Below are 15,352 nucleotides of genomic sequence, written 5' to 3'. Positions count from 1 at the left end.
TATCGAACGCAATTGATGCGTTTGAGCCGAGCATTGAAAGACAAACGGCCGCAATACAACGAGAGACACGATAAAGTGATTTTGTAGCATGACAATGCTCGACCCCATGTTGCGAAAGTGGTCAAGACATACTTGGAAACGTTGAAATGAGAAGTCCTACCCCACCCGCCGTATTCTCCAGACGTTGCTCCGTATGACTATCACTTGTTTCGATCAATGGCACACAGCCTGGCTGACCAGCACTTCCGGTCTTATGAAGAAAAATTGGATCGATTCATGGATAGCCTCAAAAGATAACCAGTTTTTTCCCGACGCGGGATTCGTACGCTACCCGAAAGATGGGAGAAAGTAGTGGCCAGCGATGGACAATACTTTGAATCATAAATGTATAACCAGTTTTTTACAATAAGGCCTCGAATTTCGGAAAAAAAACGGCGGAAGCAAAGTTGTACATACATCTAATACCTTCAATGTGTACTTGAATAAGATATCAAAACATAAGTCTGCAATAGATTGCTTCATCACTGGTAAATTTTTTTCTAAATAAACCAAAATTTGATTTTGAAAATAAAAAATTATCACTACTGCAGAATACAGATTAAATCGAGACTGTAGAATGAGTAGAGATGGGTTTGGTGATTATTGGTATGGGAACAAATTAAGCGCAAAGTGTGATTTCTTCTAACCAATGACGTCCTGTCAAGGACAGACATATATATGGTGCAAACACAAGACCCATGCCCAAGATATTTGGGATCGAGTCCTGAAAAAAACTTAGTAGCGACGGTTGTCGGTCGCTAGATTGTTGTTGATTGTGTGGCCTTGAATGTGCCGGTTATGTCGCCTTCTTGTGATCCTCCTCCTCGGTGACCGACTGGCGGGCAGAGGCTGGTTCTGGACGTTGATATTCTCTCTATGAATATGCCAATCAGGTTCCGTCTGAGTATCGCGGATATAGAAGTGTCGCTGGTACCTCGATCGCGATTGGCGATATGGTACAGCCTTAATTTGCTTGGAGTTAGCAAGAATTGTGGTGGGCATCCGCTGCTATCTCGCCGATTACTCCGAGTATTAGGGGTTTCTCTGGCGGTAACTCCGATAGATCGGAGATCCGCAGGCGATGATGCGCCAGGTATCTGATCCCGAGAGGATCTGATCCTCAGGTGTTTCCTAGCCGATTCTACCAGTTGTGAAAAATCAGAGCCCGCTGGCTTAAGAGAGTTATTGCTGCTGCTGGTGATTGGCCATTGGATGATGGCAACAATTCCTCTGACTTTTGGTTGGTATCCGAGTTGTAAGAGGATGTGCCGACCGAAGAGGGGATCATGTTAAATGATATTCGAGAGTCTTGGATATACTTGTTTGAATCTGGAGACACAGTAGTGGCTCAACGCTAAGCCAAGCGACTATCGTGGCTACCTTACGCGAGACGAATTATGGAGAATCAAGATTATCATATCTCAATAAGGACAAAATTGATCACGTTCTATGTACGCTTAATCGATAGCATACACTCCGGTTGTATAGTGTGTTTTTATTTTTTCCCTACATGCCCTACGAGCGGAGATATTGCGACGCAAAATACGAATCTGAAATTTTTAATGTAATGAGAAACATCGTCATCGTCTATGTGGAATTGGGGAAATCTCCTTTTAGAATTTAGTAATTATTCAGTTAGCCACTGCACCTCGAAAATCAATAAAATTAGATTTATTCGACGCGTTTTTGAAACGAAAGAATCTGACAAAAAAAGTGTCGCTCTGCCTATGAACAGAGATAAAGGATCTTTCAATAAGGATGCTCGATTTTTAAATGTAAATAAAACAAGTTGTGTGTGAGATATCCACTCAATTTTTTTTTTATTTGATAGAATATTTTGTGGCATTAAGTAATATAACGTCGCTCAAATATCCGCCGCGGCTTCGCTTGGTGACTTCGGTGGTCCAATTTTCGATGACTTTCTCGCATAAATCTGATTGAATTTGCTGGATGTCATTTGTTATGTTGATACTTTGAGAGCAATTGTTTGCGATTTATTCGTATAGATCTGCGATTTAAGATAGCCCCAAAGGAAGAAGTCTAAAGGCGTTAAATCGCACGATCTCGGTGACCAGTTTACGTCGCTGCCGCGCGAGATAATCATGCCCTCAAATCGCTCATGCAGAATGTCCATCGTGGCATGCGGTGTGTGGCACGTAGCGCCATCTTGTTGGAACCACATGTTATCGGTATCCATATCATCCGTTTTAGGCCACAAGAAGTTGCTTATCTGTAGCGTTCGCCGTCGTTGACGATTATGGCAACGCTTCGTTTTGGAAGAAGTATGGACCGATGATTCCGCCAGATCAAAATCTGCACTAAACAGTGACTTTCTCAGGATGCATTTGGAATTGGTGTATCTCGTGGATTGATATCGTAAATTCGACAATTTTGCTTGTTCACATATCCATTCATCCAAAAATGGACCTCATCGCTAAAGATTTAATTTGTTTGACGAAATTTGGGTTAACTTCCAACTGCTCCAGAACCCAATCAGCAAACACACGGCGTCTATGATCGTTTACCTTAAGTTCCTGAGTCAGTTGAATTTTATAGGGATGCAGACCCAAGTCCCGACGCAAAATTCTCCAAGTTGAAGTCGCAGAAAAACCAAGTTCTTGTGAACGATGAGAAATTGACCGCCTCGGGTTTTCCCGTACACTCTCACGCACAGTAGCGACGTTTTCAGCAGACCTTGCGTTTCGGCGACGTACTGGTGTTAGCTGATTATTTATCGAACCGGTTGATTCGAATTTGACTACCAAACGTCGAATAGTCGACTCGGCAGAACGGTTGTGGCGAGGATAAAAATCACGTAATGCGCGGAACATTTCTCGAACGGAGCACTGATTTTGATAATAAAATTTTATGATTTGCACACGTTGCTCAACACTATGATCTTCCATGGTGATTTGCCATACACTACTAAACAATTCACAACAAATTTGACAGATGTCAAACAATATGGCTACTATGATCTAATAAATTTCGAACGTCCCTATTGAAAGGCTCTATATAAAATTGACATTAAAATTGACGACTATTGAGGTTAGGAAATCTGTCACTGAAATCGCAAAATATTGCGATTCAAAATCGTTTTTCCGAATCAAAACCATTTTTTAGTATAAAGTGACCCTCATTTTGCGTGAAAGTTGTAAATCCATGTCGTTTCGCGTTAAAAAAGTCTAACCCTAATCCTAACCCATTTTTTACTTTCGCGTAGAAAGTTGTACATTCAAGAAGCAAAGTTCTACATAAGTTTATAACCTTCCACAAGAAATGAGGGCCATCTCGCACCAAAAAATGAGTTAGGTTAGGTTAAGTTAGATTAGGTTTTTTAACGCGAAACGACATAGATTTACCTTCCACGCGAAATGAGAGCCACGGTATACCCCCGAACCAATAAGCACTAGTCTATACATCTCACTGTCTGACAGATTTTCTAACTTCACAACTACAATTATAGTTGTGTGGGGAGGGGGGGGGGGGGGGGGGTGAGAGTCGGGAGTGAGAGTCGCTTCACATGGAAAGTCGAAACTCATATGGATTATGTAGAGCAGTACAATTATATATCTCTATTTTGTCTATATGACAGATTTCCTAATAATCCTGAATAATCATCAACTTTAATGCTTAATATTTCGGTTCGCGGGGCAGAGCAATTCTTTTTTTGCCAGATTCTTTTCTTTCAAAACGCATTGAATAAGCTTAATTTCATTGATTTTTGAGATGCGATAGCTAAACTATATAAATATACTTGAAATTTTTGACGCAAGAGGCAAATGTGATGCTAGCAATGCATCACACATATGGTAGTCAGCGAGCGTTGCGAACGCTACGACGGTTCTGCACATTTTACACATTCTACATTCTGCAGAGATTGTAAGTAAAGTTTACGGTTATGGCGATCGCGGAGAAGTTGAATAAGTGCAATTATGGCTAAAGCTATATATAATATCTTCGGTTACCTCAAATATTGATAAAATACTTTTAATTGATATTTTCGCGTAATTAAATAAATAAAAATAATACATGAACAGAAAGCATTGCGATCTGTACGGTAGTGTCTCGATTCAAAACAACAAAATTGGTAAAGTCAGTTTAAATGTCTCGATAATAATAAATAATAAATAATAATTGTGAATTTAGCCTCCTTACCTCCGATGTTGATAAAATTAAGCTTATTTTAGATTTTTATAATGAAATGAACGAATCTAACAAAAGAAGTGTCGCTCTGCCCCGTGAACCAAGATATTGATCGTTAAAATTGATGACTATTCAGATTAGGAAATCCGTCACATCGATGGATAGAGGAAACATACAAATGCTAGAATAAGTATTTTCTGCTTCAATTACACAAATTCTCAGCTGTAAAACACATTTTCTGCTTCAAGAATACAAATTATTTTCTATATAATTTTTATTTTTATAGCAGAGAATTTGTTTTGGTTACGTTATATATTTATTTACTTTAAAAACACAAATTATTTTCTTTAAAATACAAATTCTCTGCTTTAAAAACACATTTTCTACTGTAAAAATAAAAATTATATAGAAAATAATTTGTGTTTTTATCAATATGTATTTTAAATATAATTATTTCAGAACTATGATTGCACGCCAATTACTTTTGAACTTGTAATTAAATTAATCTGAGATGCTAATAATTCCTCGAAATTAAATTAAAACCTGTAAAGAATTTATTGCGAAAAATATTACTTATTGTTAGGTCGAGAATCGAATTCGGATTTCACGTATATCAATGCTAGTGTCTTGAGAGGAAAATAATTGTAGCAAAATTAGTAGGAAATGCGATATTAATTAGGTTTAGTAATGTTAGAATTTTTAAAAATGATTTGTAAAATCGATATGTTAAAGATTTTTAAAGACACGTCGCGAAAAGTAAAAATGGCAAACTAAAAAAGTGCAGTGTTTACATTATTTATTATTATTAAAGAATTATTTTATTATACACAAATAAAAATTCGGTGTCAAAAGGTTCATATACGTTTCTTTTATTATATTAGTGGATAATACTATTCTTTTAAAAGATTTTCAAATATCGGTTATATTACATTGTTACATTATTTTGCTTATTTCCGTTTTAATTTTTAAATCAATTGCACAGCTCATTTTTCTGCTAAACGCAACCACTATAATATAACTGATATTCAGAAATCTTGTGAACGTATATCTTTCCTGTCCATCCTCTCGAATACAGAATTGATTGATCGGGTGTTATTCTTTCTAAATCGATTGACGTTTATAAGTTTTTAGGGAAATTGTTCGGTCTCTTATCGGACAATATCGGGTCATCTGCGTCTCTTTATATACTCGCTTCGCGATCTTGATTCGTGCTCGAGCTCGTCGCCCTCTGGTGGCGCAGCGTGAAGCTCCGTGTGCGGTTTATGGCGCGTCTGTTCGACTGCACATGGGGAATTGAATTTAAGAATAAAAATCAAGAATACTTTTTATAAATATAAACAAATTAATTTATTTAAAAATGTATAGAAATCAAACATTAAATATGGATGATCTTATGAAAAAGAGAGAAAAAAGAGAAAGAAAGAGAGAAATCATCTAAATGTAAAATAAGAATTCAAGATCTGAATAGATCTGTTTTCTGTAACTGAACTATTGTACGAGTTTGAAATTTAAAGTGAAATAGATATACATGTTTGATATACATGTTTGGCGAAAGTAAAAAAGAAAGTTCTAATTCAGAGCAGGAATAAAAAACAGACCTAACGTGTAAATATAAAAAAAGAGATATACTTTTTCATTTATTTTTAAGTCAGTCGTATCGACATACAAATAAACTAGCTGCACTGTCAATTGGTATCAGGGACAGGAAAAGTTAAACAAAAAGCCCCTCACATATCTCATAAGCTCTCGCTGGTACAGAGACAAAACGGTTCAGTGTGAGATATGCATCCGGGTGGATGGAAAAACGTCGCGCGCCGGAATGGAACGTGCAAAACATCGACAATATAGCATATGTATCAGTGTGTATTCACACTCTTCGTTACGTCAGACGAATATCTCGTCGCGTATATTTGTCCGATGAACGCCGTTTCCTTCATATCATCTACACCTCATATCGGCGCCTCCTTCAGGCATTTGCGCATCCTCGCGTTTTTCGCGTACCACCGTTTGTCCATTCTTTCTTTGTCTCTCTTATCCACGTCCGTTACGTCCGGAATCTTGCAGTTGCGAATTCCTGCACGAATGTAAACGCCGGCCAGGACGGCTTTACGAATTGTTTCAGTTTACCTCTACCAACTGCAGATCCTTTCTACATTTCCTCTCTTTTCTCTCTCTTTCTGTCTGTCTCTCTCTCTCTCTCTCTCTCTCTCTCTCTCTCTCTCTTCCTTTTTCTTTTCCTCTTTTTCCCTTCTTCTCTTTTCCGTGTACGTGACCACCAGCCGTATCGCGGAAATTCCACATTTGTTTTCGTTTTCCGGCGCCGTCCCTGGCAGAGCAGGAAGAATCGCCACGACGAGAGAAACGGCAGAAGGGAAAAATGTAGGGAAGTGAATGAGAAAGTTACATACACATTCGCGATTTCTATTAATATAAGACAGCAAAAAGAGATCATGCATTTCTTGATGAAATCATATAAATTCCCATATTTATGAAGAAAAAGAAATAGATAACAAAAAACATCTTGAATGAAATAATATTTACAAATAATAATATAAATAAAATAAAGACTAAAATTCTGTTACATTTTTTTGTATTTTTGATTCTATCTTTTTTTTCCAAGGATAGATACAAATCAGCCAATGCGAGCCAATACAGGTTAGGCGTGTGAAATCGTATACTTTATTCTTGAGAAAAATTGTGACAAACATTTCAACCCTTTCAATTAGGTCTTTCTCAGTGTAACAATAAAAATAAAATCGGATGTATAAATTTAATATAAAAGAAGCGATGCGAAGCAAATTTAAGTATCATTAACACATATTTTTTTTTTTTGTTAAAAAAAGATTTATATTATCAATCAGAAGAACAAATCGTAAAGAAAAAGAAAAGAAGATATCTAAAAAAATTTCTTCTTACTGAATTGCGCACTTTAAAAAATACAAGTGTAAATGGTACGCATTTAACACCATTCGGTGTTAAAATAATTTTCACCATGTTGGTATTTATATAAAGTGAGAAAGTACCGCTTGAGTGCAGACCTCCTGCGAGCGAGAAAAACAAGTGAGCTCGTGAAACAAAGAAAGAACAACTTTCATACATATAAACATAGTGAGAATTATATAACACTATGAATGATATTAAATCCACACACATATTTTTAAGAATGAATATTTTAAAGATAAGCAGATAAAAAATATTCTAATATCTTTTAATGCTCTGCAACATATCCAAAGCCCACCGAAATCGATGAGGAACAGTTCTGACAGTTCTCTTATAAGAACAATGAAAAATGAAGCTACTTTTGGCATGGTACTTGACAATTATTTTCTGCTAGAAATACACAAGTTCTTATCACATCGACTCTTAACAAGAGGAGGCCTCTTATTGTGCGATGTTCGAAAGAGAGCCCGTAGAAGATTCTTCTTCTCGGCAAGAGAAACACTCACACCGAGCGCGGGATGAAATCACACTGTGCGTATTGTTCCAAGACCTTCCTTTTGTTCTATCCCTCACGAACAGCGGAACACAGCCACTCAGCTTCTTGTTTCCCGCCCGGACGCCTTTCTTCTTTTCTTCTCTTCGTTACACGCAACCACAAAGCGAAGTGGCGCATTGGGGAAATTCCGCGTTTCTGGCAGACCTTTTTTTAGCGTTGAGATTTCAAGAGATTTCGAGAGAGAGAGAGAGAGAGAGAGAGAGAGAGAGAGAGAGAGAGAGAGAGAAGAGGGGGAGGGGGAAGCACCCTTTGAAAACGTTCGAACCAAGAGCTCTTTCGACTCGTGTAAGAAATATAAGTGCGCGCATAATACAATTTAGAATCGCGTTGTAATTCTATTACGGCGATTATTCTGAGCTTGTTATCAGTGGCAGGCCAGAATTATTACAAATTATCGCACTTCTTATATCTCATTCCATGAGGATCAAGAACACTCAGATCAGTACACTCTCGCGATATCTGCGGTAATAAAATGAGCTCTCGTGAGACTCGCGAGTTTCTAATGAACAAGAAGGGATTTTGTTTTCCCAAATGTGCCCGTATACGAGTATAAATGTTGAATACAACTACACACACAAAGAGTATTCATGTATTTCTCCTTCCTGCTGTCATACCTTGCCTACCATCTCTACGGAGTTCTGGTTCCGTGCACCCTTTCAGAACGACGATCATTCCATGGAAATATCATATGCGTTTTCGTTTTTCAATATTATCTTTGTAGCCAAGAAAATAAACCAAGCGCGCACGAAGCTGCGCGAGTTAATAAGAGATTCCCAAAAGGGACACGCTTGCAGCTTTGTATACGTATAATGGGGAATATGAGGACCTGGAGGATTCAAAGCTAGCGTTCAAAGATATATAACTTTGGCTTGATACGACACGTTATGATTCTATAATTTCCTCGATGTACGTCGTGAAAGCACTCACTCATTCTTATTATACACTTAGTCAAAGAGCATCTATTACACCAACGGATTTCTAACGTAGCAGCGCGTCAGGTCCAATACGCAAGAGAGAAGAGAAAATGATTTAAACGGTCCCTGTCGCCGAACTGTAATAGGCATGGGCGCGCGAGTCGGTGCATTAATTCCGCAGTCGTCCGAGTTGTCCGGGAAGAGATACGTGACCGGAATGTCCAGCAAATAAAGTGCACTGCTCACCTGGATGACGGTAGCTAGGGGACTTTTGTTGGCTGGATAGTCGAGGCTGTCTCGATATGCCCAAGCGAGTGGCTCGTAGGTGCTGTGATTGGCCTGAAAAATAGTCCAGTCGCCGCCAGGAAGTGGTCCCCAGGCCGTTTCTCCTGATCTGGTTAATCGAAGAATGGGAGACGCCGCATTCAGCTGAGCATCCTGGAGGAAGAAAGAACGACCTGATTCTATATGGCTCGCACAAAAGTTCCACTCTCGCTCGTCGTGCCAGATTTTCTCACTTTTGGGAAAATCAAATTTTCAGAGGCATCACACGCGCTTTGGCGCTTTGTTAGAAGAGAATTGTTCAGTCCGCACGATTTTATATTCAGAATGCTACGAGCAATAATATTTTTCATAAAATATGCGAGATTGCGAAATGTAATAATAATTATGTCAAAAATTATTAAAAAATTCATAGAATATATTAATAGGCTGTAAAAAAAAATTAAATTGAAAATCCAGAAAATTATTTCAAATATTCCAAGTTTTAGATTGCACTCCGTGCGCTCGAAATAATTCTGATTTTATGTAATTTATATACCAGAAATAAAATTAGTCTAAATATTTATTTAAATGTTCATTTAAATATGTCGAGAAAATTGTTTGTGGTAAAATGTTAAAATCGCTTTGTAATTACTAAAGAGAATAACATATTTTCTGCTCGATGAATACGAATATTATGAACAATTTTGTTCCTTTTTCTGAATAACATGATCGTTATTCACGAGATATGCCACGCGTTCGAGGTACGGTCGATGCTCTAAAGTTTTAAGAAGATTGTAACTTATTTCCCATTACGAATATTATGGCAATAAGATGCTACGGATAGTTGATATCACGAAATTGGGTATCCAATAATTAACCATTAAAATGATTCAAGAATATATGCTACAAATTAACATAAATACGCAATATTCTCAAAACATATAACATTATCGATTATTTTATTATCACAGCCAGTACTATTGCATAGATCACGATTTTTTTTTGCTTCTTTAGGAAGGTTTTTTCCTCATTTTGATATCATTTTCCGCGATTCAAATTTGATTGCATAAAAATTATCTCACAAATTTTCTATGACTTTCTTAAGTAATTCCTGATATTATTAATCATAAAGTATCTTTTATCACGATATCAACAATATCTTTATGTTTCAATTATTATATTTTGTTCTTGATAATGTAATTAAGAAATAAAATTGCAACAATTTATTCTTGTGCGAAAAAATGTTGATGTATTGTCTGAGAATAGAATTCAAATATCTAATATTGGGAGACTGACCTTCAATCTAAGATTAGTATGTATAAAAAGTGGAAAGCCCTTTAGCTGAGCACCAACGAGACTCTCTTCTCCTGGAGGAGCAAAACCCACGATGCCAACTGAATATTCCCTGCAATATTTGTCGAGTAGCTCACGATTCCATTTGTCCATCTGCAGGTACTTGTTTAGATTCTCGAAAATCAGCACCCCGTATCGACCTTTGTCGAGGTTCGTCAACACCGGTAAAGATTTACCGGCCACCTCCACTTTGTACCTGAAAATATATCGGCAACATTTCATATTTAATAATTTATAAAATTTGACATTGTTTGAAAATTAAGAAAAAATTTTTATTATTGAAAAAGTAGAATATTTTTGTAGTAGAACGTTTTTGTCGTTTTCATTAAAATTGAAATATATCAATTTATAACGGACGTATTGAAAAAAATATTTTATAACATTTTACTCGAACATTTTTAATGTTTTTATGAGTGGAATTTTCAATAAAAGAGAGAAATCATAAGTTTTTAATGTGAAACGATTCACTTGTAATAAGATACAGGTGCTACAAATATAAATTTTGTGGCAAGTACTTTTTCGAAAGTGCTATAATTTTTATGAATATATCGTAGTACGCTCTACATTTACCGTTTCTGGATGCCATTAAAACTGTAGCGATATATATTTCGCTAATCGCCTTCGGGGGTCTCTGTGCTTAAGAATTGAACATAGAGGAATGTAGACTTTTGTAAACTCCGCTTCAGTGCGCATTATTCTTACGGGGTTTATACATATATAAGTTAAGCGGGAATAAAAAGTTTTGTTAACGTGTTCTTTAAAATGGAATAAATTCTCTCCATTCTTTCTTTCTTTCTTCCACCTTACCACTAGCTAATACTTCCGGGATCTTTCTCTCTCTCTTTTCCCGCCAACGCAAATATTTCACTGCAAATATTTAGACGTGAATGCCACTCGTGTAAGATACAACCATCAACGTGTGTTTTGACAATTTCAATCCGATAGATCGGATGTTTAAAGTGCGAGCTTGTAGTAAATAGAAGTAAAATGGAATATCGATAAATAGAGTGTCCCGGTGAGGAGACCGCTGGTATTGTTAAACGATAAAACTGAGACACTTTATATCGAAATTCCATTTATGTAGTATCCAAAAAATGCTGCGCGAATAATAAAGCAATTACACGTATGATACACATTCTTTTCTATATATCGAGACATTTGCGAGATTTATTGCATTTTTTAGACATTATATCCCGACACCATTGAAGCTGTCTTCCATCGAATTTCGGCCTTATTTGAATTTTGATATATATATTTCTAGTGTCCCAATTGCAAAAAAAAATCGACAAGCCATACTTCTGTCCTGTGCGCGATAAAATAATTTTATTGCGGAAATAAACTGCCGAGGCTTCTCTCGTCGATCGTATCGATGGATTTCTCTCATATCCTGTCGCACATCGTAAAGAGATGGCGCGAATATCAGATTTATTGGAGATGTATTCCGATAAAAAAATTTAACCAAAAAAGAAATAAAAAAGGAAGAAGTATGTACCGCCTGCTCAATAGCAAGCTGTATGTTCGATTTTTTAGCAGAATTTTTTGGGGAATGGAAAGCATATTGTGTATCGTAAAGCTGCAATGAAATAAATATTCAATGGCATATGTAAAGTTACGCTGTTTATTATTTGCAACATCGAGATTAACGATAAAATTTTTTATTCTCGAATAAATCCGTCGTTTATTTCCTTTAATCGTTAATAGTCATACGAACTAAAATGACTATATATTAAATCGTCTATAAATAATTTTCTGTCAAATCGTCTATAATAAAGTCTGATGGTAAATGATAAATATTTGAGATATTAGTAAGCACAATAAATATTGAATGCTGTTTCGACTGGAGCGATATAACTATTCCATTGCAATGAACATTTGTCAAATAGTTCCAAATCACTACATAATACAACATATCTATATGAAATTTCGTCGAATGAAAGGAAATAGCACGAAAAGAAAAAAAAAGTAGGATTGTGTTCAATATATTCAGTGTATAATATTGCTATTAAAAAATAGCAAACGATATTCAGAGTATAGTAAACAGTTTTAGATTGTGCATGCAAACGTAGACACAACCGGAAAAGCCGCTATAGAGGTTTATGCGGATCAATATCAACGATAGTTTGGATATCTCCTATTTGTGTTTAACATTCAGAACCGATTCTAATCGCGTATATACATCAACGCGTTAGCATGCCAGAACGGCAGATTGCCGTTATCCGAATGTAAAATAGTCTTGATATCGCTAATCTATAAAATATTTTGTACATCGCATTTGTTAGTAAAATATTATAATTGCAATTTTTTGGCAAATTCTTCACTAATGATAATAAAAATAACTTTATTGAAGTACGAGAGATATTATACATAAATATAAATATATTGGAGAACAGCAACTCAAGAGACATATATAATAATAATGCTGCTTACACAAATCTATAAAGTTCTTGATATAATTAAAACTATGTGAAAATAAAAAAAAACCTTATAAATAAAAATAACAATAATATAATAGTAATGATAATCAATAATATGCATTACTGTAATATATGTAATATGCAGATTGCAGTTTTACTCATGCCATTTGAGTATACTATATATATTGTAGTGTTCAATTATATCAATTTGAGTTATTTTTAATTACTTTTATATAACTCGTCAAGTCTCTCGTGACAGCTCCTACTCAATACGTCATTAATTTAATTAAAACAATGGAGATAAACAATTTAATTCAAGAAAATGTATAAAACGATTATTTTGAAATTGACCACAGAAATGGATTCATTTACATTTTGATTTTTTATACATGGAAATTATAAATAATAAAATCTTATTTAATTCAAAGAATTGAGACATCTCTGCTTTTTTGATACCTAAAAATATATTTCGTCTCGTCTTTTTGCTTTTTAATTTGGCTAATTTTATACATTGCGATAAAAATTATTATCATCATAGTATAAATATTCAAAAAATTCCAACTATTGTTTATTTTTATTTTTGAGAATTCTAACACTATAGAAATATGTTGAAAAATTATGTATATTCATACATAAATATTAATACATATTTCAATTCATATATATCAAGTCTTTGATTTCGTAGGTAGTTACTGATGTAGTTAGCGCTAGTTTAGCACTTATACTATTAATGCGTAATTTACTGGTTTCGCGCAACAATGAAGATAAATGACTTCAGCATAGTGCAACGACACGACGAACCGACGTGTTCGAGCGAGTTAAGTTAAGGGCCGCGAGTAATCCGCCCAATGTAATAGTTTTATAATTAGGTAAACGTTGTTATCAGACCGCACGCTTATAGCCGACTTTATTTTCGCGTTAACGGATAGCGTCGACGTGCTTCACGGCCGTAGCGCGAGTGCAGAAAATTTGAGTTAACTAATGAATGCCGAGTATAATTTAGCGACATAATCGATTCGATAATTAGTAACCGCCCATTAACGATGAGTTAGCCAATTTACGAGGGTAACGAACTGTCATAACGAACTACCCTGCGATGCCTTTTGTTCTTGGCTAACAATCGAGAATTCGCCGTCCAAGTGGGTGCACCGTGCACCCACGCGTCACGCGAAGAATCCGAAAGCGAAATTCAGAAGTATTGATCCTCGCACACTGTGCGATCCCCAATCGCGAAACGATGAAAGGCGCGTACGTGCCGGGGATGATATCACGGACTTCGAAATTTGTACACCACCGGCAGTTTCGTTAATTATATTTCGAACTTCGTGTCCTTAAAAGTTCATCCCGCCTGTCCGATACAGAACTTTCCTGTCTCGCCTGGGCGACGAAGATTGAATTAAGTTTAATTAATATGGAATGGGCAGATAAAATTGACGCGATGTCTTGATATTAGATATGTATATTGAATAAGACGCTATTGATCTGAGACGAGATAGCCGAGAGTTTCTATAGTTACTTGTTTCACTGTCTACGTTCTCACTAGCTTCGTTAACATCCACTGCTCTAAAATTGAATGAACTTCTTAGTCGGAATTAACGTTAATTATATTAGGTGTGGGAAAAAATTCGTGGCGTTTTTTTAATGCCATCTAACGGGAAAAACGCCACGAACTTTTTCCCACACCTAATATTAACGTTAATATTACATGGAAAGAACAATTTTGCTGAAATCTAAAAATTTAGCTAGAAATTAAAAAATAATTTTATTTAAACTATAAAAACAATTATGTAGGATTTAAACTAGTTGCTAAAATGTTGAAACTTTTTGTCACAAACGTTTAAACGTTTCACTTATTTTGATTCAACAAAGTTATTTTCAGGTCTGTATCTAGATTCTTGAGCAAAGTGGTTCTTTCTGTGAAAGAAAGATTTTAAATTTATTGATTTTTCACAATTAATCGCTCTTATCAAGATTATACAAAATAATTTTCTTTTCTTGCTTTCGTTTTTCTTATTGATATTAATATAAATAAAAATACAATTAATAATATAATTTCCTATGTTATGTATGTAATACAAGCATAAAATATAGTACAGTTAATATTAAAGTAAAATAATTATCATTTTAATGACTTATCAAATCTTAATCAAAGACTGCATCTTTCTAAAGTTTTAAAGAAAGGCAGTAAATTGCTTCCGGTAGTAAATTGCAATATCGCTACTAAAGGAAATTAGTTGTATGAAAATGAGACTACCACCCAGCTAGTTTAATTAACCAGCTGTAATTTTATCTTAAGTTCAACTTATTAAAGCAAGGCGTATCAACATCGAAACAGATTCTTCAGTATCGTTTAATCAAGTAAAATGTTGCTCAGTTTCCCGACGAATAATGTAAAAAGCAAAAAGCGTTCTCTCTTTAGATTTTCTTCTTGATTTTATATACTTATGACCGCGCATGCTCTTGATCATTTTCAGCGTATTAAAAAACATTTTATAAAGTTATTATGATAATACCTAACTCGTGGCGCTTCATTATCCGTGGGCGAGACTAGAAATTCACCGAGCAAATTTCACGTTAAAATGCAGATGTAATTCGCGGAAATTCGCGTGCAGGGTAGATATTACAAACGCAAAGTGCCGAGCGGTTCAAATTGTAACGACGTACAAGGGCCTAGATACGTTTTCATTAAGAAGAATAATTTAATTAAGCGGATTAAATGACAGAAT

General features: G+C 35.5%; 1 protein-coding gene across 2 annotated transcripts in view; it reads right to left on the bottom strand.

Annotated features, from left to right (window-relative positions):
* The window catches only part of LOC108690576 (bifunctional heparan sulfate N-deacetylase/N-sulfotransferase), a 125,915-nt gene that overhangs the window by 6,387 nt on the left and 104,176 nt on the right, over positions 1–15,352 (bottom strand). For both annotated transcript variants that reach the window (XM_018197948.1, XM_018197949.1), the window contains exons 4-5: positions 10,156–10,408; positions 8,842–9,033 (exon numbers count right to left, since the gene is read on the bottom strand). In XM_018197948.1, coding sequence (XP_018053437.1) covers positions 8,842–9,033; positions 10,156–10,408 — 445 coding nt within the window. The remainder of the gene's footprint in view (positions 1–8,841; positions 9,034–10,155; positions 10,409–15,352) is intronic.

Source organism: Atta colombica, unplaced genomic scaffold (genome assembly GCF_001594045.1).
Source record: "Atta colombica isolate Treedump-2 unplaced genomic scaffold, Acol1.0 scaffold33, whole genome shotgun sequence".
Lineage (NCBI taxonomy): Eukaryota > Metazoa > Arthropoda > Insecta > Hymenoptera > Formicidae > Atta > Atta colombica.
This window is presented reverse-complemented; position numbering and strand designations above follow the sequence as displayed.